This window comes from Pteropus alecto, unplaced genomic scaffold (assembly GCF_000325575.1).
Source record: "Pteropus alecto unplaced genomic scaffold, ASM32557v1 scaffold70, whole genome shotgun sequence".
NCBI classification, from domain to species: Eukaryota; Metazoa; Chordata; class Mammalia; order Chiroptera; family Pteropodidae; genus Pteropus; species Pteropus alecto.
In genome coordinates this window covers 2,359,475-2,382,785 of record NW_006431912.1, presented here as the reverse complement: position 1 = coordinate 2,382,785, position 23,311 = coordinate 2,359,475, and the positions used below count along the sequence as shown (strand labels likewise).

The window sequence follows — 23,311 nt, the reverse complement described above, 5'->3', positions numbered from 1 at the left end:
AAGTATGACTTTGAATGTAAATGGTCATACAGTGAGTATCCTTACAAAATGAGTTAAAGCAGTATATTTATACCTAAAGACTTTAAAATCTAACTTAAAAAAAATTCAATAAAAATCATTATTGAATTAATGGACTGTTTCCTGATATTTATTTTGGCTTTACTAACTGTGTTTGTTCTCAAGCACCAAAAAGATTCCTCTACCAAAATTTTTATTAAATGTTAATGAGAGTAACAGATCATACATAGTAAGGTAATAATATAATATTTTGTTTTATTTAAAAATTTAAAGTTAAAATATAAATGAGTTTTTATTTTTGAGCACTACATTGAAGATTTATTTTACTTAAAATTGGGAGATCTCTGTATATCAAGATTCCAAGGAGCAAATAGAACTCAGTTCTGCTTATCTTAAGCAGAAATTTATTAGAAAGATAATTAGTATGTCGCATAACTGGCAGGATGGTGGGAAAATGAAGTGTAGAAAATGAGCAGAAATCAAGGGAAACTAGGATAGAGAACACAGGCAAGGTTACACCAAGGAACAATTTCGTTTGGGTTCTGCGACTTTTCACCAACAGACTCTCAGCTCCACAGCTATGAATAATTGGTAACTATCCCTGGAGTTTGCATTACTAGCTTGAGTTTTAGAGTCCCCAGCAGGATTGATGAAGCCCAGGACACATGTCCATGCCCTCGGGGCCAAGGGGATGGAAAAGAGAATGTCTGGAGCCCCTTGCTTTCTGTAAAAAGAAGCAGGACCCTGCTTTTCAGTAAAGCAAAGAGGATTTCCCCCAAACAAGAGGAATTTGGTTGCTCAGCACGTGTCCACCACAATCCACACATTTATTTTTATTTTTTTAAATTAACATTTATTTACGATCCACGCAGCTGTCTGACATCCATATAACACCTCTCTTCCCATACTTAACCTTAAAAAAAAGAAAGTTTTAGCCTAATCTAATGCAAGTATTCACTGTACAACCAAAATATATCATCTTTTTCACCAAAGGGTGATGACCTTAAGTCTATTCAGTTACCACATCCAGATCCAATTTAAGATAATGTCCAGTTTTCCACTAGTTTTACATGATCTTATGTCAGTATCATACAACCTGTGGACTCAATTGTATAGTTAACCAATATAAAGTAAAGAAGATAACAAAGAGAAAAGAATGAGGAAATTGAATTAGCTAAAATATATATGTGACATACAAAGAAAGGAAATATGGGTAGACACTACATCCCTTGTGGTTTCGTAGCTGTCTCAAGGCCAGAACTGACACTTAGGACTTCTTTCTTCATGTTTGCATTCTTTCAGGTAGCACCACAAGTGTTCAAGGTCCTTTACCATGTATTGTTACCCAAACCTTCACCTGAAGGAGCAAGGGCTTATGATATCAGGTCCTGTCTGCACAGGGTTACAGTAGACTTCTGTTGACTTTTATCTTATGGAAAATTTCTGAGCTATGTATCTATTACCCAACTTTAACAAGTCAGTCATAATGAATCTTGTTTCATCTCTACCCCCATCCGCCCACTCTGAGGATTATTTTAGAGCAAATCCAGAGTTGTATCATTTTATTCATAATTATTTATTTGTCTCTAAAAGATACTTTTTATAATCATAACCACAGTACCATTATCTCACATACACAATAATTTCTGATATTAAATATCCAGTACATGTTAAAATTTCCCTCCATTGTCTCATAAGTGTTTCTTAACAGCCAGTTTGTTTACATTAAGGTTCAGTAAAGTGACACATACACTGTTGAGCACTGGTTTAGAGCATATACTGCATCCTTCAGGATGGCACATCACTCTCACAAGATGGTGTATTATAGCTGATACCATAACTGAGTCATCAACAGATCATGCTTCCTCAGGTGATGGGTTACGTAATAGTGGTGAATCCTATTCTTCCGTCATAGAGTAAGTTCTTTGATCAAAAGCAATATTGTGTGGGGTACCATGGAAATATGTGAGGCATTCACCAATTCTAAGAATGATAATGCTGACAAAATGATATTGGGAAGAGCAAGTCCAAAACCAGATTTGTTATCTCTTCCAGTAAGGAAAAATCACTGCCACTTCCATTAATAGGTCCAATATAGCTGGCTGATCTCTTCAAGCTATAATGCATAATAAACCTCGTTTTATGACCCTTCCTAGGAAGCAGGCCTCCACATCACATTATGGAACCCTGAAACTAGAGATGCCTGAACATTCTTTTTCCCTGAACAGCTAGGACAGAGGCATGTGGTCTAGATTTGGCCCGTTATATTGTCCTTCCTGAGACTGCTATTTGTTATAGAATCAGTTTCAAACTCATATAAATCGGTTATCTCTAAATTTTGATTACTGTTTTGTAGAAACCATCCTGATGTTCACAAATATAGTGTGGAGACTGTACAGTGGTATCCTTATGACACTGGCATGTTCACATCAAGCTCATTTGATAAAACGCTGAAAGTATGGGATACAAATACATTACAAGTAAGTGTAAAACCTTTACAAATGGCTCTGTAGGATGAAGGAGAATTTAATTCTAACCCATTTTAGTGTGATTATTTGCTAAGATGTGATATATGTTGGATGTGAGGCCGTATAGTGGTTAAAGAGACCTAGACTGCTTGAGTTCGTATCTTGGGTCTGCTGATGATGAGCTGTATGACATTGGGCAAGTGCCTGAACCTCTCTGTGTTTCAGTTGCCTCATCTGTAAATATAAATAATGATTGAACCTTATAGAATGGTTGTTATACTTAAACTAGAACAATACCTAGCATATAGTAAGTGCTCAAATATCATTAGCTATTGTCTTTATTATTTGAAAACTACTGTGGCTTAGTGATATAAGGAAGAAAATTGGATTTTTCTCCTATTGACCTAACAACTTAAAGGAAAAGAAAGTTATCAATATATTTTAGTAAAGATTGACAGTAGATAATAGTTTTTACGATATTTGGTCAAATTTGTATTTCTAGTGCTAATTTTATCCCTGAACTCTAGCCCATATTTCTCTACCTATCTATAGAACTTCTTACTTGAATGTAGTATCATCTCCTCAAACTGTACGTGTTAACAAACTGAGCATAATCGCTCCTCACATCTATTTTAACAATCTTTCTTCAAACTCATATTTAACTCTTCTATTTCCCTCACCATTGCTATATATCTAGACTACTACTAAAAACTCCTAACTGGTTTTCCTGCATTATTTTTCTTCCCACATTTTCCATGGTAAGTTCTACCTCAGAACCGACCTTATTGTAAAGCAATTTTATCCTGTCTCTACCCAAAACCTCTTGTGACTCCCATTGTCTATAAATTCAGCCTAGCGTTCTAAGTTCTCTGTAACCTCACTTCCTACACCCTAAACCTTAGCTTCTACTTCTTTTTAGCATAAATGATTTGCTGCTACTAAATTGATCTCTTTTTGCTTTCTGATCACATTTTGATTGTGTTGTATTTCCTACCTCAAGTGTCCTTCCCTGGCAACTTTTTCCTTCTCTTATTTGTCATATAACTGGAAGTTTGTACTCTATGACCAACATCTTCCCATTTCTCCCACCTCCTGGCCGCTGGTAATCACCATTTTATTTTGTTTTTTTCCCTCAAGATTTCAAATGTCTTTCCCCACCAGATTGAGACATAATTAAAACATAACATTGTCTAAGTTTAAGGTATATAGTATGATGATTTGATACACTTACATACTGTAAAACATTTACTACCAAGGGTTAACACTTCAATCACCTCACATAAGTATCATTTTGTGGCGAGAACATTTAAGATCTACTCTCAAAGCAACTTTCAAGTATATGAAACAGTAAACTAGAGTCACCACACTGTACATTACATCTCTAGAACTTATTCATCTTACAACTGAAAGTTTGTCCCCTTTGACCAATATCTCCCCATTTCCCCCACCCTCAGGTCCCCAGCAACTACCATTCCTTTGTTTCTATGAGTTTGGCTTTTTTAGATTCCACATATAAGAGAGATCAACTGGTATTTGTCTTTCTCTGTCTGATTTATTTGCCCTCAGTGTCCATCCATGTTGTCACAAATGGCAGAATTTTCTTCTTTCTCATGGCCAAATATTCCATTGTGCGTACACACACACACACACACACACACACACACACACTCACACTACATCTTCTTTAGTCTCTTGTTGATTGGTACTTAGGTTATTTCCATGACTTAGCTATTGTAAATAATGCTTCATTGAACATGAGTGCACTTATCTTTTCAAATTAGTGTTTTCACTTTCTTTGGATGAGTACCCAGAGTGGAATTGCTAGATCATATGGTAGTTATTTTTTTTAACTTTTTAAAGAATCCCCATACTGTTTTTCGTAGTGGCTGCACCAATTTACGTTTCACCAACAGTGCACAAGGGTTCCCTTTACTCCATGTCCTGTTATTGCTTGTCTCTTTGATAATAGCCTATTATTGTTTCATAAGTGTGAGAAGATATCTCATTGTGGTTTTGACTTGCATTTTTCTGTTGATATTTTCCTGTGATGTTGAGTACCTTTTTATGTACCTCTTGATCCTTTTTATATCTTCTTTGGCAAAATGTCTGGTTCCTCTGCCTATTTTTTTAATTGGATTTCTTTTTTTTTTTTTTTTGCTGTTGAGTTGTATAAGTTCTTTATATATTTTTAGATATTAACCCCTTATCATATACATGATTTGCAAATATTCCCTCCTATTCTGTAGATTGCCTTTTCATTTTGTTGATGGTTTCCTTTACTGTGGAGAAGAATTTAGTTTGATGTAGACACAGTTGTTCATTTTGCTTTTGGTGTCAGATCCAAACAGTCATCAACTAGGAGCTTACCCCTATGTTTTCTTCTAGGAGTTTTATGGTTTCAGGTCTTCCATTCAAGTCTTTAATCCATTTTGAGTTAATATATGTGTATGGTATAAGATAGTGGTTTAGTTTCATTCTTTTTTGCATGTGGCTGTGTAGTTTTCCCAATATCATTTATTGGGAAAGTATAGATTACTTTCTTCATTGTGATTCTTGGCTCCTTTATTGTAAATTAATTGACCATATATACCTCAGGCTTATTTTTGGGTTCTCTATTCTGTTACTTTGATCTGTGTGTCTGCTTTTATGCCATACCATACTGTTTTGATTACTACAGCTTTGTAATATAGTTTGAAATTAAGAAGTATGATGCCTCCAGCTTTGTTTTTCTTTCTCAAGATTGCTCTGGATATTCAGGGTCTCTTGTTCCATATAAATTTTGAAATCGTTCTTTTCTATTTCTGTGAAAACTAGGAGAAATTTGGTAAAAAGTTTTGTGTTGTTTTTTGTTTGTTGGTTGGTTGGTTGATTGGTTGGATGGTCTTGGGGAGGGACATGCTGTTAAGATTGGCTGGTATTTTCTCTTTGAAATAAAAGATCAGATCACCTGTCATGACCAAGTGGAGATGTTTGTGGAGAATGGAGAAGGTTTGAAATGGCTGTCAATATTGAGGAGTATGCTAGTGAAATATAGTAGGACTGGCAGTCAAGGCTGAAAGCCCCAATGAGATGAATGATCTTTTATAGTGATACCAGTCTTCTCTGTTATAAAACTTTCTAAACCTGGTCAGGCAGAGCTCAACTAACTGCAGCCAATAGACCAAGTATGTCTGGACTCTGGGCCAAGTGTGGCTCATGGTCTCTTTTTGTAAACTAAATGTAACTGGAACAGATAAGCTCATTTGTTTTCTATGGCCACTTTGAAGCACGAGTTGCAGAAATGAGTAGTTGATTGGTCCTAAAAGCCTAAAATATTTATAATCAGACCCTTTATTGAAAATATTTGCCGATCTTTGTTGTAGATCAACCTGAATATAGGTGCATATTGACATATGGAGTTGTCCAGGATTGAGGTCTTGACAAGTGCAAGCATAATGACGAAAGAGTTGATGATGTTGACAATTTAAGTATTGGACCTTGGAATCCAAGCTTAAGAAGGAAAAGAAGAAACAGTAGGGATTAATAGATGTTCGGGCTTTATTTGGGTGTCTGGAAGTAGTTGGGAAAAAAAGTGAAAATGTAGATAATTATGGCCATATATAATTGAAATGTGTGATTTTTTTTCACTGAGTTCTTTTTATTTTATTTTAATTTATTTTGAATTCTTTAATGTCATCACACATTTGACCCCTTTTACCCCATCTACCTCCCTCCTCATCCCTCCTACCCACCCTCTGTTAACCACTAGTCTATTGTCTATGTCCATGTGTCTCTGTTTGTTTGTCCTGTTCGTTTGTTGCTTTTAGGTTTATATCCCACATGTAAGTAATATCATGTGGTTTTCAACTTTTTCTGTCTGGCCTATTTCACTTAGCATGATTATCTCGAGGTCCATCCATGTTGTCGCAAATGGCAGTATTTCATCTCTTCTTATGGCTGAGTAATATTCCATTGTATATATGTACCACAGCTTCTTTATCTAATCATCTATTGTAGGACACTTCGGTTGCTTCTATGTCCTGGCCACCGTGAATAATGCTATGAACATTGGTGTGCAAATATCTTTTCAGATATGAGTTTTCAAGTCTTCAGGGGTAAATACTCAGCAGAGGGATTGCTAGGTCATATGGTAGATCAATTCTTAGGTTTTTGAGGAACCTCCATACAGAAGGAGCAATTCTAAGTGATGCGAGTGTCCTGTATATGGCAGCTGAGAGGCAGATTGTTGTCTACATCATCTGTGTATATGCTGAAGTCCCTAGAATGAGATAGACAGGAAGATGGTGAGGTGGTTGTCTTTTCTTAATATCTGGGATTTATCAGAGAAAAACTTTTTTTCCTCACAAAAGGGAGAAAAGTGTTATAAATAACAGGATTTAAAATTATCAGGTTTTTAGCACTCCTACATTTAAGTCAAATAATTGCTAACAGTCAATTTAAAAATTGCTAACAATGTGAAAAATATAAATAGAAAGTTTGTTGCTTTTGTAACTATAATTAGAACTTACACTTTTAAAATGTCTTTTGATTATTAGACTGCAGATGTATTTAATTTCGAAGAAACCGTTTATAGTCATCATATGTCTCCAGTCGCCACTAAGCACTGTTTGGTAGCAGGTTTGTGCATGTATTCTTTTATTTTTTAAAACATAGAAAACTTTCTCCCTTTTAATATTTAGTTTTGATACAGACATTTTAACCCAGATGAAGACCACAATTCTCTAAAAGAAAAAAAACAAAAAGATTTAAGTATATGCCACTATTTATATTCAGTTTAACAGGTTTGGGGCAAGTCAGGCATTGTGCTACTGGCTAGGATTCAGAGATTAATTAAGAAAATACATTTCTGTTCCTGAAGTTACTATTAAAACACCAAAATTTCAAAGATTTTACATGAACAACTTTTTCAATTTGACACAATGAAACAGGAAATTATTTCCTTTTCTCTAAAATTGTGAGATTCAAATTAAACATCCGTTTTTATGAAAGCATCTGCAATAAAAATTTTCATGTATATAGAAATAAAAATGTTTTTCTGGCATCACGTATCAGTTCCTTGTGAGTTCACTATCTCTGTGGACTGCATGAACCCCCTCTCCTCTGGACATTAGTCAGCTACTTCATCTGTAAAGAAGAGCTGGGCACTAAATTATCTTTGCGGTCCGCTCATTCTGTCCAGAATTATGAACCTGTTATAGTGTTTAGAAATATTTCATTATCATGGTAAAACTGAGCTATTAAAGTAAAATAATTTGATGTATAAAATAGCATAGAATTATATGCACACATTGTACCAATACAAATTTCCTGGGTTTAATATTGTATTATAGTTACCTAACATATAACGATTGGGGGAGCCTGAGTGAAGGGTACACAGGGCCACTCTACTATTTTTGCAACTTCCTATGAATAAATATAATTATTTCTAAATTAAATTGTAAAAAATAATGCAGTAATACAGTTGTCTTGGTACCAAAGCACAACTACTATTAAAATGATTTTTCTAATTATAAAGGAAAACTATTTGAAGTATATTTTTAGCATACATTTTAATATTTCTGCATGGATACAGTGACTATGTCATAATTCATAATGATGGTCTCTTATGTCCGTTTTGCTGATGATTTATAATAAAATTACCTTAAACCATTTTTGTTTTTGTTTTACAGTTGGTACTAGAGGGCCCAAAGTACAACTTTGTGACTTAAAGTCTGGATCCTGTTCCCACATTCTACAGGGTATTTTTTTTTTTATTTGTAACAACAACTACTTTGAGTAAACCATTCAATAAAAAGAAACATTGTTAACAATGTATTCTTTGTAAGTGACATGACTGATGTATTTTGTGCTAGTTGTTAAAAGTCAACAGAGAAATAAAGATCCTTCTGTGCTTCTTCTTATAAAACTGAACTATTGAAGGGACATTTATTATGAACAATGGCCATAGGGGAAGCTCAAAGGATATGGAAGATCTAACTCAAAACCTTGTGTTATTTCTACATGTTAAAAAATAAACTACTTATAAAATTTACATGAATACATTTGTTTCATGAGCATTGTCTAATATTGTTCTGGCTGAATAAAGGTTTTTAATATTTAGGTGCTTTTTTTTCAGTAAAAATATTTTAGAAAAAATAACCAATAATGCTTAGATAAAGGTAATTATTTTTGCTACTATTTTATCAGTATCGTATTATCTAATCCTAAACAATGAAAAGATCTATAATTCAGAAATATACATTTTTATTCATCTCCGAGAAACACATAATAAATATATAAGGAAAACTTGGTGAAATGGATAGGATTTGTTTTACATTATCAGGTGGATGACTATAACTGATATGAATAGTTCAGTTAGGTAAAAGTGAATTAAAATGCTGAAATCACTTATCCTATGAATTTATTACTTCGCTTTCTAGAAAAAATTTTTATACAAATACTTTTTTATAATCATGATTTAAAATAATTTCTTCTATTATAGCTCTGAAAAGGTAGAAAACATTTTTATTGTTCAGAATGTTTATCTTGTATGGTTTGTTGACAGTAGCTTTTGTTGTAGAGATAAGTGAACTTGAGCTATATCACTTATTGATGGATTGACTTACTAGGCCAACAACTGTATTTAAAAGGAAAGACTCATTTGCTCTGCCTGTTCTTTCCAAAGCAAAAGCAGACCTTTTATAATAAAATGCCATGTGTAAGAAAACCTCCATAGACTTCACAGTAATATTTAAACAGATTATTATAAAAGTGAAAAAATGATATCCATTTATGCATTTATTATTTAGTTTTCACTTCAAATCAGGAAAATTAATTGCACTGTATCTTTTGATTTTTCAAATGTTTTGCAAGACTTTTCATACAGTTGTATTTGCAGGTCACAGACAAGAAATTTTGGCAGTTTCTTGGTCACCACGTCATGAATATATCTTGGCAACTGCAAGGTAAAATTCAAATTATTTGGTTTTGAACTTAATGATAATCATTTTGAAGACCATATGTAAGATGTATATTTAGTTATTAATTAGGTCCTTTAAAATAATCGAGTTACAGATACTCATATGATCAAAAGAAATCTTCCTTTGTATCATAATTGTAATTCTGACTATCCATCTTGAAGTTGCTCACCTTTTTAAAACAGAAAACAAGAATCTGTGTAGCAATGCAGATCTATACAGCTCTTAAAACAGTAAACAACCGTGTTGTCACTTATGCATGCAAAAATATAGCACTCTGTTAATTTAAAAATAGTAGCATTTTAATTTTTTTCTTTAATCCAGAATTATTTTGAATCTGATTCAACACATCCATACATTCATTGATTCAATTTACTAATATTTAATGACTGCCTACCATGTTCCAAGCATCGGGCGAGGGATGAGAGATGTAATACGGAAAAAGAGCAAGAGCACTTAACTTTGAGAGAACCAAGAGGTTTGAGAGGTTTTGTTTGTTGGAGGGAAGAGTCTTGCATATTTTTATGCTGAGGAGAAAGTACCAGTAGAGAGAAGCTGGTGAAGATAAGAAATGGAAGGAATTCAGGATTTTAAATGGACTGGGTAGGGTAGTATCAAGGGTCCAAGGTAGGAAGGGGGAACACTTGATTTGATACATGAGGGGCATCATGAGACTAAATGGAAGGAAGAAGACTTAGACATACAGTTAAATTTGTGGCTTTGCAGAGAAACTCAAGAAATCCAAACCTAATGGAGTATAGCTTAATGTCATCTGTTGAAAATAGTGGAATGAGAATGCAATTTTGAGGGAAGATAGTAAAGATTTGGAATAACAGTTTTAACAAATGGGCGAAGGAAGTGATTAGAGGGACATAGGAATGCTGGACAGTGTTGAGTGCTAAGTTAGAGGTGTAGACCACAACTATACTAAGCCACAGAAATCAAAACATTAAATGACACAGACTTAGCAATTACCTTAAAATTGTTAAAGTCGTGGGTATAAAGATGGAAATAAAATCATAAAAAAGGTTTATAGGCAGCATTAAGGACCTAATGAGATGTGTGTCAGAGTAAGAAAATTGAAAACTGAAGGCATCAGAAGTCAAAGATTTTGACATAGACATTTTAATAAAATTTTTTGTAGAAGAATTATTACAGAAGTTTTATAAAGATATCATGTCTGGATTTTTATAAATTTTCCAGCTCTCCCTTTCTGTCACAGTTTTGTCCCTAAAGAAGCTTTTGTTAAAGTTTGCAGACTGTGAGGTTGAAATTTATAATTTCCAAAGTAGAACAAGGTCTAGAATGTAGCCATAAGAAGACTGGCTAAAGAGGTGTGAAGGTGAGTTGCTGGGTGCTGTTTGGGTCCATGCTAAGTAAATTTACATTGTTTCTACCTAATTGGGTTTTCCTTTAATCAGGGAAGCTAAAGAGGCTTTTAGTTCTTAGAATACCCTAGGAATTTGAATCAGTACCAGAATGGACCTCGCAATCAGTGTTAGGAGTCAGATATCTCTAAATCTGATCTGTTTCAGAAGAGACTTAAATTCTCAGACTCATCCCATTGCAGATGTTTTCTCTAGTTGGAAAGAAAGAAAATCAGCTTGAAAATGAAAAATGCTAGCTTTTTGCTGATTATTCTAATTGACTAGGTTTGATGGTCATCTGTGAAATGAACCTAGGTTATAGGAAGAGATGAACCCTGAATATATATTTTAAAAGATTTATAAATGAGGAAAAGGTTTATAAAATGCCATGCAATGCTCTTTCTAATTAAAATGCCTGAATAAACGCAATGGGTTAGAATATTGCTGAAGTCTTTGTGAGGATATGATAGCATCAGTTGAACTGATATATATTTTCTTTAGGAGTAGTTTAGAAGCTGAAATTAATGTGATCATGTTTTTGCCTTTCTTTTCACTTTCTTGAAATAAAATGAGTATCTAATTGCCAGGAGACATTAAATCTAGTTCTTGTATATCTGTGCAGATTGATTTGAGTACAGGAAACTTAATAAAAATATTTTATCTTCATTAGTCACCTTATTCTTGATTGTTTACCACATAAAATGCGAAGAAAAAATCCCACCAGATTTATGCCAAATAGATTCTTAAGCAAAGTGAAATTAGTTAACTGCTTGATTGTTTATATAACATTTAAATAACAAATACTAGTAAGGTGAAGTAACAAACTTGTTTAGGGAACAAACCTATCTAAGCCCATGTAATCCTTGAAAAAGATGCTCATATCATTAAAAGCAACCTGAAAAGCAGCAGAATTCTGTCCTTGTGATCTAAAAAAGTTACTTTTTTTTGCGCTATTTTTCACTTTTTTGTGCTACTATTAACTATTGAATGTTTGCTGATAAGGCAAAAATACAACAACCCAAATGTACAAATATACTGAGACTTTGTGCCATAACATTGGAAAGGCGGGTAAGGAGTACAGTCACTATCCTAGTTATATATGTCAGTGTAACATTTATTTCTTTTCAGTGCTGACAGTAGAGTAAAATTATGGGATGTAAGGAGAGCGTCAGGATGTTTGATTACTCTTGATCAGCATAATGGGGAAAAGTCACAAGCTGTTGAATCAGGTAATGAAGAATGTATTAATATAGAAATATAACATTGATAGTTTTTTATATTGAAAATTTTGAATGAAACCAAATAATAAAGGTATACTGTCAAATTGCAAATTTTGTGTTTAAAAATAAAAAGGTATTCACAATAAATCTATTTCTAAATTTAAATAAACTAAATTATGGTTGTCTTCCTTTAGGATACAAATAAGTAATGGCATTTCATCTGTTCCTGAATTTTCAAGTGTAGAAACGTTTCTGGATTAACTCGTTACCTTTTCCTCCAGTGATGCTAACTAATACCAATTCAGTGCCACTTGTGAAGTTAGAATAAATTAAAGGAATAGTAACATTTCGTGGTCATTGTGTCACTAAAATTTGCAAGTTGTGTTAAATGTGAGTCAAGTGCAATCCAGGTGGTAAAGTACCACAGTTGTATTTTTAGAATAGAATTTAATTTCTGTGTAGTTTAAAATTCTGATTCAGAATTCTGGACCAGAAATATATGAAGACCAACTGATTAAAATCTACATTTGTTTTAATAATCTCTTAAATTAATCAGGCTATTGAGAATTATGCTTTCTCAAACTTGTTTATTTTGAAAGTAATATAAATTTTAATTGAGACTAGAACAGTTGTACTTCCCCTCTTAAAGTTTTTAAATAAGAAATACTAGTATTAATGACTTAATAGTGAATGGAATGATTTTTAGATTAAAAAGAGAAATAATATAAAGTATAAAAGATATTTGAAAGGTGTTTAATTTAAAACTTAAGTGTTAAACTATGCTGAGTTTGATAGCTTAGTCTACTCTTTGAAAAATTATATTTGGCAGGATTTTTTCCCTTTGGTTTTTCAGTTTTCCTCTATTTTTATGGTTCTAATTTATATAGCTTATATTCAAATAATCAAAGGGTGACTCATTTTAAATATATTCAACTTATATATTTTATGTAATTCAGTTGTCCTTTAATATTTTTAAAAACTAGATTATCAAGCATTAAATGTGTGCTGAATACAAGAACAGAAAACTGAATTGTATTTTTCATTGCAGCAAATACTGCTCATAATGGGAAAGTTAATGGCTTATGTTTTACAAATGATGGACTTCACCTACTCACTGTTGGTACAGATAATCGAATGAGACTCTGGAATAGTTCCAATGGAGAAAACACACTGGTAAGAGATTTTAAATACCTCCAAGCTTTTGATGTAAATTAAAGAAATGGATCTGTGTTATACACTTGATGTTTTCCTATAAATTTAACTCTTTTTCTTGCTTCTGAATCACAGCTTTCTTTTTATAACATTTTCCCATTGTATTAACAGTAATTCTCAGTTTAGGACAGCTCACCCCATCTCTCCCCAAGCACATTGTCCCCATTCCTTTACTGAGCCACTGTGTATAATGGGAATATGCCATATCTCTCACGTATGTTGGAGAACAACTGATATAAAGTTATAAAGTTAAAAGCTCAAATTTCATACTACATGTGACTCGTAAACAAAATCTAAAATTAATGTTATAGTACTAGGACGTATAGTACTTTAATATTGGAATAAATGTGTTTTAAAGGTGCTAGATTATTCTGTGGTAATTGATTTCCAGTATATTTTTAAATTATGTTGTGGTCCTTAACCAAGTATATCTATGGTTTAGTAACTTTCAGAATAAGCTACCAAAAGTTTATAATTTGGTGATAGTAATAATAGCTAATATTTTTTGAGAGCTTATGAGCCAAGTACTGTGTTGGCGCATATATGGTCTTAATTTAATCATCACACCAACACTATAAAGGTAGTTACTGTTATAATACCCATTTTACACATGAGGAAAATGAGATATAAAATGGTTAGGTAACTTATCTAAGTTGCACAGCAGAAAGCAACAGAGTTTGACTCTAGTTTCCACTCCTACTATGCTAATTATACCCAGACCACTTAAAGCATTTACTTAATACCTTAAGGTAGGTATTTAATATTAATCCTAATCTCATTCCTTTCTTTAATCATCCTAGCTAATTCTCTTTCAGATACTCTACATATCACTTTCATTATTAAATACTAATTTTACTATAAGGTCAAAATTGTTTATACTACATTACTTTAGAGTAATCCCCCACATTCTTTTTGAAATTCTTCATTATGTCTCGAGCTAGAAAATCAGGCATTGCAAATTTTAATTTAGACTCTTCCATTCATTATATAGTTCCATGTCCATAATTAGGTCACACCTTCCTTTTCTCATTTTTTTGTTTAATAAATATTTATTGAATACTTCCTATTTGCCAGGCAGTGCTATACAGCAGTAGACAAATCATAGAAAAAGCTCTATCCTCATAGAGCTTACATTCCAGGGAGGGGAAGAAAGACATCTGTCCCTAATCAATAAATGGATAGATGGATGGATGAATAAATGGATGGATGGATAAAATAATACATTAAAGGCAGTAAACACTGTGGGGGAAGAACAAGAAAAGTTGCCTAGAAATTATTGGGAAGTTGGAATTGTTTTACATGCAGGGCAGTCATCATAGGTCTCACTCAGAACATGACAGCCTGAAGGAAATAAAGGAATGAGCCATCAGATATATGGAACGGAGAGCATTCCAGGCAGAGGAAGGAAGAAAGTATAAAGATCCTGAGGTAGGAGCACGCTTGGAGTACCCAGGGGACATCTCAGGTGCTCTTGTGTTGGAATAGAGTAAGCAGGGGAGAGAGTAATAGATGAGGAACAGAAGGAACAGGATACCAGAGCATATAGGCTTGTGGACCTTTATAAGGGCTAAAATTTTTTCTCTGGATGAGATGGAAAGCCACTCAAGGCTCTTGAGAAGTGATGGGGTCACTTTGGAAAAGTAGGCTGGCATGGGCGTCAAAGGTGAATGTATTGAGTATATATACATAAATTGTTAGTGTGATTTTATTCTATTTTTCTCTCCTTCTTGAAGGTAATACTCATACCCTATGGATTTTTTGCTAATAAGTCCATATCTCGAATAGTATGTTTAGAATGAACAATGCATTTTAAAATGGAACTTGATCAAAGTAAAAGTCATTCATACAAAGATGACTAGAGTAACCCAGAAACTCACCTACAGAACATACTTAAAGGTATTTGGGACATTGATCCCAGTAAAAGTAACTCTCAGAGGAACCACACTGTCTTTAAATATTTAGAGGGCTGTCAGACAGAATAAGAAACAAATTCCAGTCCTGCCATTTAGTAATTTGGGGATATTAGGCAATTTATGTACAGTGAAATATATAAACTATACAGTTAATAGAACATTATTAGGAATTTACATCTATTCTTAGATATTTTGCCATTCTAATTAATGCTGCATTGAATTCCTCTGGGCATATAGCTTTTTGCTATTCAATTATTTTTCTAAGATAAATTTCCAGTAGTTACTAGGTCAAGGAGTAAGAATATCTTTGTTGTTCAATAGGTATAGAGTTTCAGTTTCACAAGATGAAAAGAGTTCTGGAGATATGAATGTACTTAATGTCATTGAACTGTACAGTTAAATATGATTAAGATGGAGAATTTCGTTATGTATATTTTAACCACAATTAAAAATATTTTAAAATAAAAGGATTATCTACTCCCGCCCCCCCCCCCCAAAAAAAGAATATCTTTGTATTTTGTTGCATAGTAAACTATTTGGCCTTTTAGAAAGAATGACCAAATTACACTATGCCATCATGTTTATCTCACTTGTACCAGTATTGAGTTTCTTATGGTTTCTTAAAATCTTTGATAATGGTTTAAATGATTCTTCAGAGTTGCCTTAATTTGCATTTTTATTTCTGTCGAGGTTGAAATGTGAACATTTGCTTTTGTGGGGTTTTTTTGCTGTTTGTATTTTCCTCTTACATTTATGTCATTGGCCCTTATTTATATTAAGACATTGGTCATTTTCCTTAGATTTATAAGAACCCTTTTTATAGTGTATTCTAATATTTTCCATAAATATTCCTTTCAGTCTTTGTTGTCTTTTTAATTCAGATTTAAGAAGTGAATAACTTTATGATTTTACATCTTACAGGTGAATTATGGAAAAGTTTGTAATGACAGTAGAAAAGGATTGAAATTCACTGTCTCCTGTGGCTGCAGTTCAGAATTTGTTTTTGTACCATATGGTAGCACCATTGCTGTTTATACAATTTACTCAGGAGAACAGATAACTATGCTTAAGGGACATTTTAAAAGTGTTGACTGCTGTGTATTTCAGTCTGATTTCCAGGTAAGGATGATACTTAAGGGAATTTAAAATGTTCAGATAACTAGCTTGCCGGACTAGTTGTATATAGAAGAGTAAATTGCAATTTCATTCTGAGTAATTATATTTTTAATAGAGGTTAATACGGGATATATTTTTAGATGTTATAGGATGTATATCTGAAGCAGTTAAATACTGTATAACTTGACTGGGATAAATTCATTATTTTGCATATGGGCTTCATTTATTTGACTGCTGAAAATCTCTGGCAAATTAAAATAATTTCTTGCAAACAGTCTTTTGGGAAAGAATAGAATATATGTGTCTAATCTCAAAATATAGCTTGTATATCTTGATTTATGTATGTATGAGTCTAAGGTTTTCTCTCTTTTTCTGCCAATGACTAATAAGTTTGCTTTTTGAGTTAATGCAACTTATATCATTTCTTAAATACATACCTATAGCTGTTGTTTAACATCTTGACCTTTCTCTTTCATCTCACCAATGGAGCACATTGATTTTTCAGAGAACATTTACACAGATTTACTTCATGTTCTCCTTTAAATGAGTTTCTAATATAGCAAGACTGTTGGTATTTTCCTTGTCTATGGGGAAAATGAGGCTCATGAAAGTTTAATAGAATGAAAATTGTTAGATTATTTGAGCTAAAATGAAAATTATTGGATTATTTGAGCTAGGAAGGACTTTAAGTACCAGCTCTTATTCATTCATTTATTTATACTGATTACTTAATTTGCGTCTGACACCATACTGTAAGATACACAGGGCTGATTTTTCAGCCAGCACACATCAGTATGCAATATTTATTATTAAAATATTCAAATACATATCCCACTATTTGTTAAATAGCTGTTGCACCAAGCCCCCTAAGTAACCTCCAGCATTACCCACTTCCCCAGGGCTTCCTAAACCTCACCTCAACCCAACAACTAAAAGAGACCTTCAAGACTCTGCTCTTACTTTATGGCTAGTATCTCTTCTGATTGACCAGTGTCTTGATGTACCAGTTGTTAAATATTTTCAGTGTTACTTGCGAGAAAAGAAAATTGAAGCCGCCAGAGAGGGGCCATGATTTGCCTCAAACCTGCAAGTAGTTTTTGACAGAGAATGATTATCCATTCAAAGAACTTTTTAGAATACTGTACCTTTTTTCTTGTTCAGAGTCATTTAGAGACAAAGCCAAGATTTAACCAATGTTTTCTGACTATAAATTATTACTTTCCAACAAATCAGAGCATCCTAATAATCGTGCCTACAGTGGATTAAAGTGTGCCATGATACTGATTCCCTTCAGTCCCTGGAATAACTGAGACAAGCCTGGGTCAGCCAGAAACCTGGGGCCAGTTGCCTCCTGACAAATACCATTTCTATATTTGCTAAGTACTTAGAAAGATTTTAATCACTGTACTTCATCAGAAAGCATCCAACTCTTATCTCATTCCATCTACTATGATTTCTGAAAAGGAAGATAATTATAAATCTCAAAAGTAAGGGAGTAGTACTTTTGCATCTGTTTAGCAGCAGAACCTTTTTCCAAATGAAATATTATGCAAAACTCACTCTGAAAACAAACCTGATATAGTAATTCTACCAGGAATATAAAAATCTGACAAGGTATATGCAACATCAAAATAATGATAATAATGGATTATAACCCATTGACTAAAATAGAGATCCACAAATCTGGTATAAGTAAGTAAACTAATTAAAGTCTGATGAGGAATAGGATATTTACATATTTCAAAGTACCACCTTAAAAAATATTAATTAAAAAGGTAAAATGAACGATTTTACCTTGAAAGAGCCCGGCAATACATTACCTTAATCAAATGATCAAAGTTAATGTCCTAGTTCTGGGACATCAGTTCTGTGATACTCCTGGCAAAGATGTATCACCTAAATTTAGTCATGAGAAAGCATAAGACAAACAAAATTTGAGGGACATTCTACAAAATAACTGGTATGTACCTTCAAAATTGTCATGGTCAGGAAAGCCAAGGAGAGACTAAAGAACTGTTCCAGATTATAGGAAAGTAAAGAGACATGACAACTCAGTGTAGCATATGATTTTGAATTGGACCCTTTTGCTATAAAGGACATTATTGGGACAACTGGTAAAACCTAAGTGGGTCAAAGAATTAGCTGGTAGTAATATATCAATGTGAATTTTCTGAGTTTGTTGGTAGTATTGTAATTATGTAGGAGAATGTCCTTGTTCATGGGAAATATACACTGAATGTTCAAGCATGATAGTACCTCATGTTGGCAACTTATTCTTGTGTGTTTCAGGGAAAAACAGTCTTTTGTGCTGTACTTGCAACTTTTCTTTAAACTTTGAGATTGTTTTTTTTTATTTTTAATCCAGTATCTCAAATGAACCCCTGCACTTAGCCAAAAACTTCAAGACTCAATTCAAATACCTTCAAGTGAAGTCTTTATTAATCATTCTGATTGAAGTTCTGTCTCTTCCAAGCTCTCTTTATATATTTACAGAATTGCCTTTACATATCCATCAGTGTAGCAGTGCGTATCATGAACTGCCTTTTAAGCTTATTTGACCAAGTTATCTTGGTTATATATCTTGTCTTCTCAGAAAACTAAATTACTCAATGTCACTGAACATTTGAAAATATTTTTGTATTATCTATAGTTAATGTAACCATATATTTTAGATTTAACAATACAGTTACAGAATTTTGTTCCATTTAGGAAATTTGATCATGTATAATTAAATTTAATTTAATTTTTTATATCTATATTTCCTATAAATTCATAATCTTATTTTCTTTACCCAGAACTCTTACTTTTTTTTTTTTTTTAGAAAAATACTAATTGTACTAGGCTTAAATAGTTTTTGAGATGAACAGTAATAAAAATAATTACATCCCAGAGCAGGAAAGAAGTTATAGTGTTAAAAATATTTGTGTAATAATCCAGAAGTATATTTGTGAGGGGGAAAAAAATCAGTCAGAGTTTTACAACCACTTAACACTCTAGTGTTTCGTTTTGTTTTTTTAATCCTTTTCTCTTTTGCCTAGTAGCTTTTTTTTTAATGGACCTAAGTTTTATATCCTATTTTTTTGCCTTCACACTATGAATATTTGGTTTTATCCTATTATTTTCTTTTGACATTATGAGTATTTTCCTATGTCATTAGTCTTCAAAAATAAATTTAATGGGTATATCATAACCAGTCATGTAAATGTTACATAAATTTATATAAATTAATACCCTACTTGTAGACAATTATTTCTATTTTTATTATAAATATAATACTAATGATATCCTTGAATTTTATTTATGTCTTTGGCACGACTTCTTAAAAATGCATTCAAAAACTTTTGATGCATATCGAGATTCTATTCTCCAAAAAAGATGATCCCAGTTTATGACCTCTTTACGAGAGGATCTGTTTCATTGCCCCATAGGAATGTTTTCAATACTAGCAAATATAACATTCCTTAAGTTTTGTTGAGAAAGGAAATGAAATGAACATGGTTCTGCCTTATGCAAACAGCATATGCATAAAGACATTGACATAGACTGTGCATCAACTCAAGCTTCCCCTTATAAAATAAATATTTTGTGAATTTTTGGCCTATTTTAGCTAGAAACTCATGTGGTTTCTCCTTGAAGTCTTTATTAAAGCTCAGTTATTGACAGAAAAGGACAAACTCTTTACTTCATCCTTTTTTTCTTTCTCTACTCTAACATTTGAAATAGATACTATGATTGATAAAAACCATTAGGATGTTGAATGTTTTTGTAAATTTTCACGTTAGCAAGCTTCAACTTATCATAATACTGTTTTTAAATATAAAATGAAGGTTTACTACATTAAAAATAAAAAGTTATCAGCTCAGTTTTTTGGAGTAGGAATAGAATTAATCTAATTGATCTAACCTAAGAAAGAATCATTGAAAAATTGATATAGTTTGTTTCAGATTGGTACTAGCTTTAAGTTTACCCACAATCACATCTTTCCTTTCTGTGCTATAGGAACTTTATAGTGGTAGCAGAGATTGCAATATTCTTGCTTGGGTACCATCCTTATATGAACCAGTTCCTGATGATGATGAGGTAAATATTATTTGTACAAATTGTAGTTACTTTTAAATCATAAATTAAAAAGTTTTATTAATTTTATATGAGAGACTTTTAAAGCACTTCTTGCTATTTTCTGATGTTAAAAATAATTTGTCTATTATAACACATTTGGAAAATTCAGACAAATATTAAAAGAACACAAATTTCTAAAGCTGAATTAATTACTGTTAACATTTTTATTTACTTTATTCTTGTTTTTCCTATTTCTATTTTTAACATACTAAATATTGTGCTTGGACATACAGCTTGGCATCTCACTTAATATTGTACAATAAATCTTTTACCATGTTATTAATAACTATTGTTTTTAATAATATGGCATTCTGTTATTTATATGCCACAGTTTACTTAAATATTTACTCACTTGGTGACATTTCTTTTGATCATTACTAACAAATTAAGGTGAATAGCTGTTCATAAATTGTTTATATTTCTGACTGCTTGTTTGGATAAATTCATAGTAGGTTTATCTCAAGTTATCATGTATGACGTTTTTAAGGCTCTTTATTTACACTGTCAGATTTTACCAGTTTATATTCCTCTTAGCAGTCTGTTAGTGCCTTAGAGTATAAATTGGTACAAATATGACAGTGTGAATAAAAAGCCTTAAAAATATGAGGGGTAAACAAAATGAATAAGAGATGATCCCTGATCATAGTAGTAGTTTCTATATTTTTTACTTTTATGTCCAGCTGTCTATAGGTGATTATTTTACTAGACACTGTTAATCATCCCCATTTATCCTTACCAAAGATTATTTTACTAGGTACTATTAATCATCACCATTTCTCCTAATTTCTAGGATATTAAAAGTTAATATCTAAAAACCAATATGTATAGATGTAATTTTTTTAAAGTTGGAAATATAAATAAATGTAGTTAGAAACACCTTACGTTAATCTTACCTAACTCATAGTAAAAATAAAACATCTTAAATAGAGATGGAAGAAAGTTATTGCTAGAGCACATTTGAAATTCTAAAAACATTTTTCATATATTTTGTTTCTTTATGAAAACAGGACTTTGTCCGAAACCACATAGGAATGAATTTTTATGGAGGTGGTTGATAGCATTTCGCAGTTATCGACAAAATGTATTTCATACCTAAACTTGCAACTGCTATGGTTTACTGCAGTGTAAAGCTGTGAAAATTTTTTTTTTTTTTTTTGGCCTTAATCCAAATGAAAAAGAAAACACATACAATGGTAAATCTTCAAGCAGCTGGCCAAACGCTGTATGAATACTTGCAGATTTCATCACTTGTCTAATTTGATTTCTTATGGCTTTGCTTAGTTTCCATGTACAGCTGCTTTAAATGAATATTCTTCTGTGGAAAGCTTAATATGGTCAAATAGTTTGGTTCAGCCATTTATTTTACATTATTATTTGCTTATTGTGTCCTGCTGTTTGGGAATTACTATATACATTAAATCCAACTTATTATAGTATAGGCCCTATTAGGAAGTATAACAATCATTTACCAAATGAAAACAGTAAAAATAAAAGTAAATCTAGTATGACTTATGTTTAGAAATAGGGTATTAGAAGAAAACTAGAATACTTAATTTATAAAGATAGTATATGATTCTGATGATTTATTTCCTTATTTTATAGTTATAGTGGTAGTTTGAACTTCTTATCTAGAAGAATTTTTGTATAAGAAATTAAGCTGTACAAATAGAAAATCAAATAGAGATATACAATGTTAGCTTTAATTTTTTATTAAATTTATTGCAGTGACATTGGTTAAAAAATTATGTAGGTTTCAAGTGTATAATTTGGTAATACATCATCTACACATTGCATTATGTGTTCACCACTCGAAGTTACATTGCCTTCTGTCGCCATATATTTGTCCCCCTTTACCCTTATCTACCTCCCATCCTTCCCTCTGGTAACCACTAAATTATTGTCTGTGTCTATGAGTTTTTGTTTGTCTTGTTTGTTTGTTGCTTTCAGTTTTATATCCCACATGTAAGTGAAATCATATGGTTCTCGACTTTTTCTGACTTATTTCACTTAGCATGATAATCTCAAGATCCATACATTTTGTCACAAATGGCAGTATTTCATCTCTTCTGATGGCTGAGTAATATTCCATTATATATATGTACCACATCTTCTTTATCCAGTCATCTATGGAAGGAAACTTTGGTTGTTTCCATGTCTTGGACATGAGTGAATAATGCTGTAGTGAACATTGAGGTGCATATAACTTTACAGATAAATGCTTTCAAATTTTGGGGGTAGATAACCAGAAGATGGATTGCTGAGTCATATGGTAATTCTTTTCTTAATTTTCTGAGGAACCTCAATACTATTTTCCAAAGTTAGCTTTATTTTTAAGCTTAAGAGCTATAAAAGCTTATCTTTTAAAATTTACTGTTTTACACTTTAAGATAGCCATCATTCTCATATTACTATAAAATGGTAGGTGCTAAGATTATTTTTACAAAACTGTAGTTTGAAAGATTCCTGTGAATGCAGGTAGAACACGAATGTGATGATATAGATCCTATAGAGAAGTCCATCTTCATGAGTCCCTTATTCCTTATATGAATATTTACTGTTTAACTCATATTTAAAAGTTTTTCATCTCAACTATCAAATAAATGACTGCTGCAGTTTCCCAGAGTGGCAACACAGTTCAAAACAAAACAAAACACATTTATACATACACACTCAGTCTTTAGTTTCGAGTAAATTAAAAAATAATACTGGTAATGGGTTTAAATCACAGTTTTGCCATTTATTAGTGATCTGGGACAAGTTTATTATATTGCCAAATATTAGAATCATCAAAGCAAAATTGTTCTTAGGTTTTCTTTCAAATTCACCCTTGAGATGAGATTTACTTCTCCATTAGCCAAGATAATCCCTTATGGGTGTTTCTTCTAAGATCTAAGAGGAGGAATTTAGTTCTGTCCTAAGGAA

At 32.3% G+C, this 23,311-nt stretch overlaps 1 protein-coding gene across 2 annotated transcripts in view; it reads left to right on the top strand.

Moving 5' to 3' along the window:
• Positions 1 to 23,311, top strand: part of ERCC8 (ERCC excision repair 8, CSA ubiquitin ligase complex subunit) — a 35,521-nt gene that overhangs the window by 8,714 nt on the left and 3,496 nt on the right. For both annotated transcript variants that reach the window (XM_006906048.3, XM_015599462.2), the window contains 8 exons: positions 2,375 to 2,498; positions 7,022 to 7,103; positions 8,156 to 8,224; positions 9,364 to 9,430; positions 11,938 to 12,038; positions 13,078 to 13,202; positions 16,076 to 16,273; positions 20,270 to 20,350. In XM_006906048.3, coding sequence (XP_006906110.1) covers positions 2,375 to 2,498; positions 7,022 to 7,103; positions 8,156 to 8,224; positions 9,364 to 9,430; positions 11,938 to 12,038; positions 13,078 to 13,202; positions 16,076 to 16,273; positions 20,270 to 20,350 — 847 coding nt within the window. The remainder of the gene's footprint in view (positions 1 to 2,374; positions 2,499 to 7,021; positions 7,104 to 8,155; positions 8,225 to 9,363; positions 9,431 to 11,937; positions 12,039 to 13,077; positions 13,203 to 16,075; positions 16,274 to 20,269; positions 20,351 to 23,311) is intronic.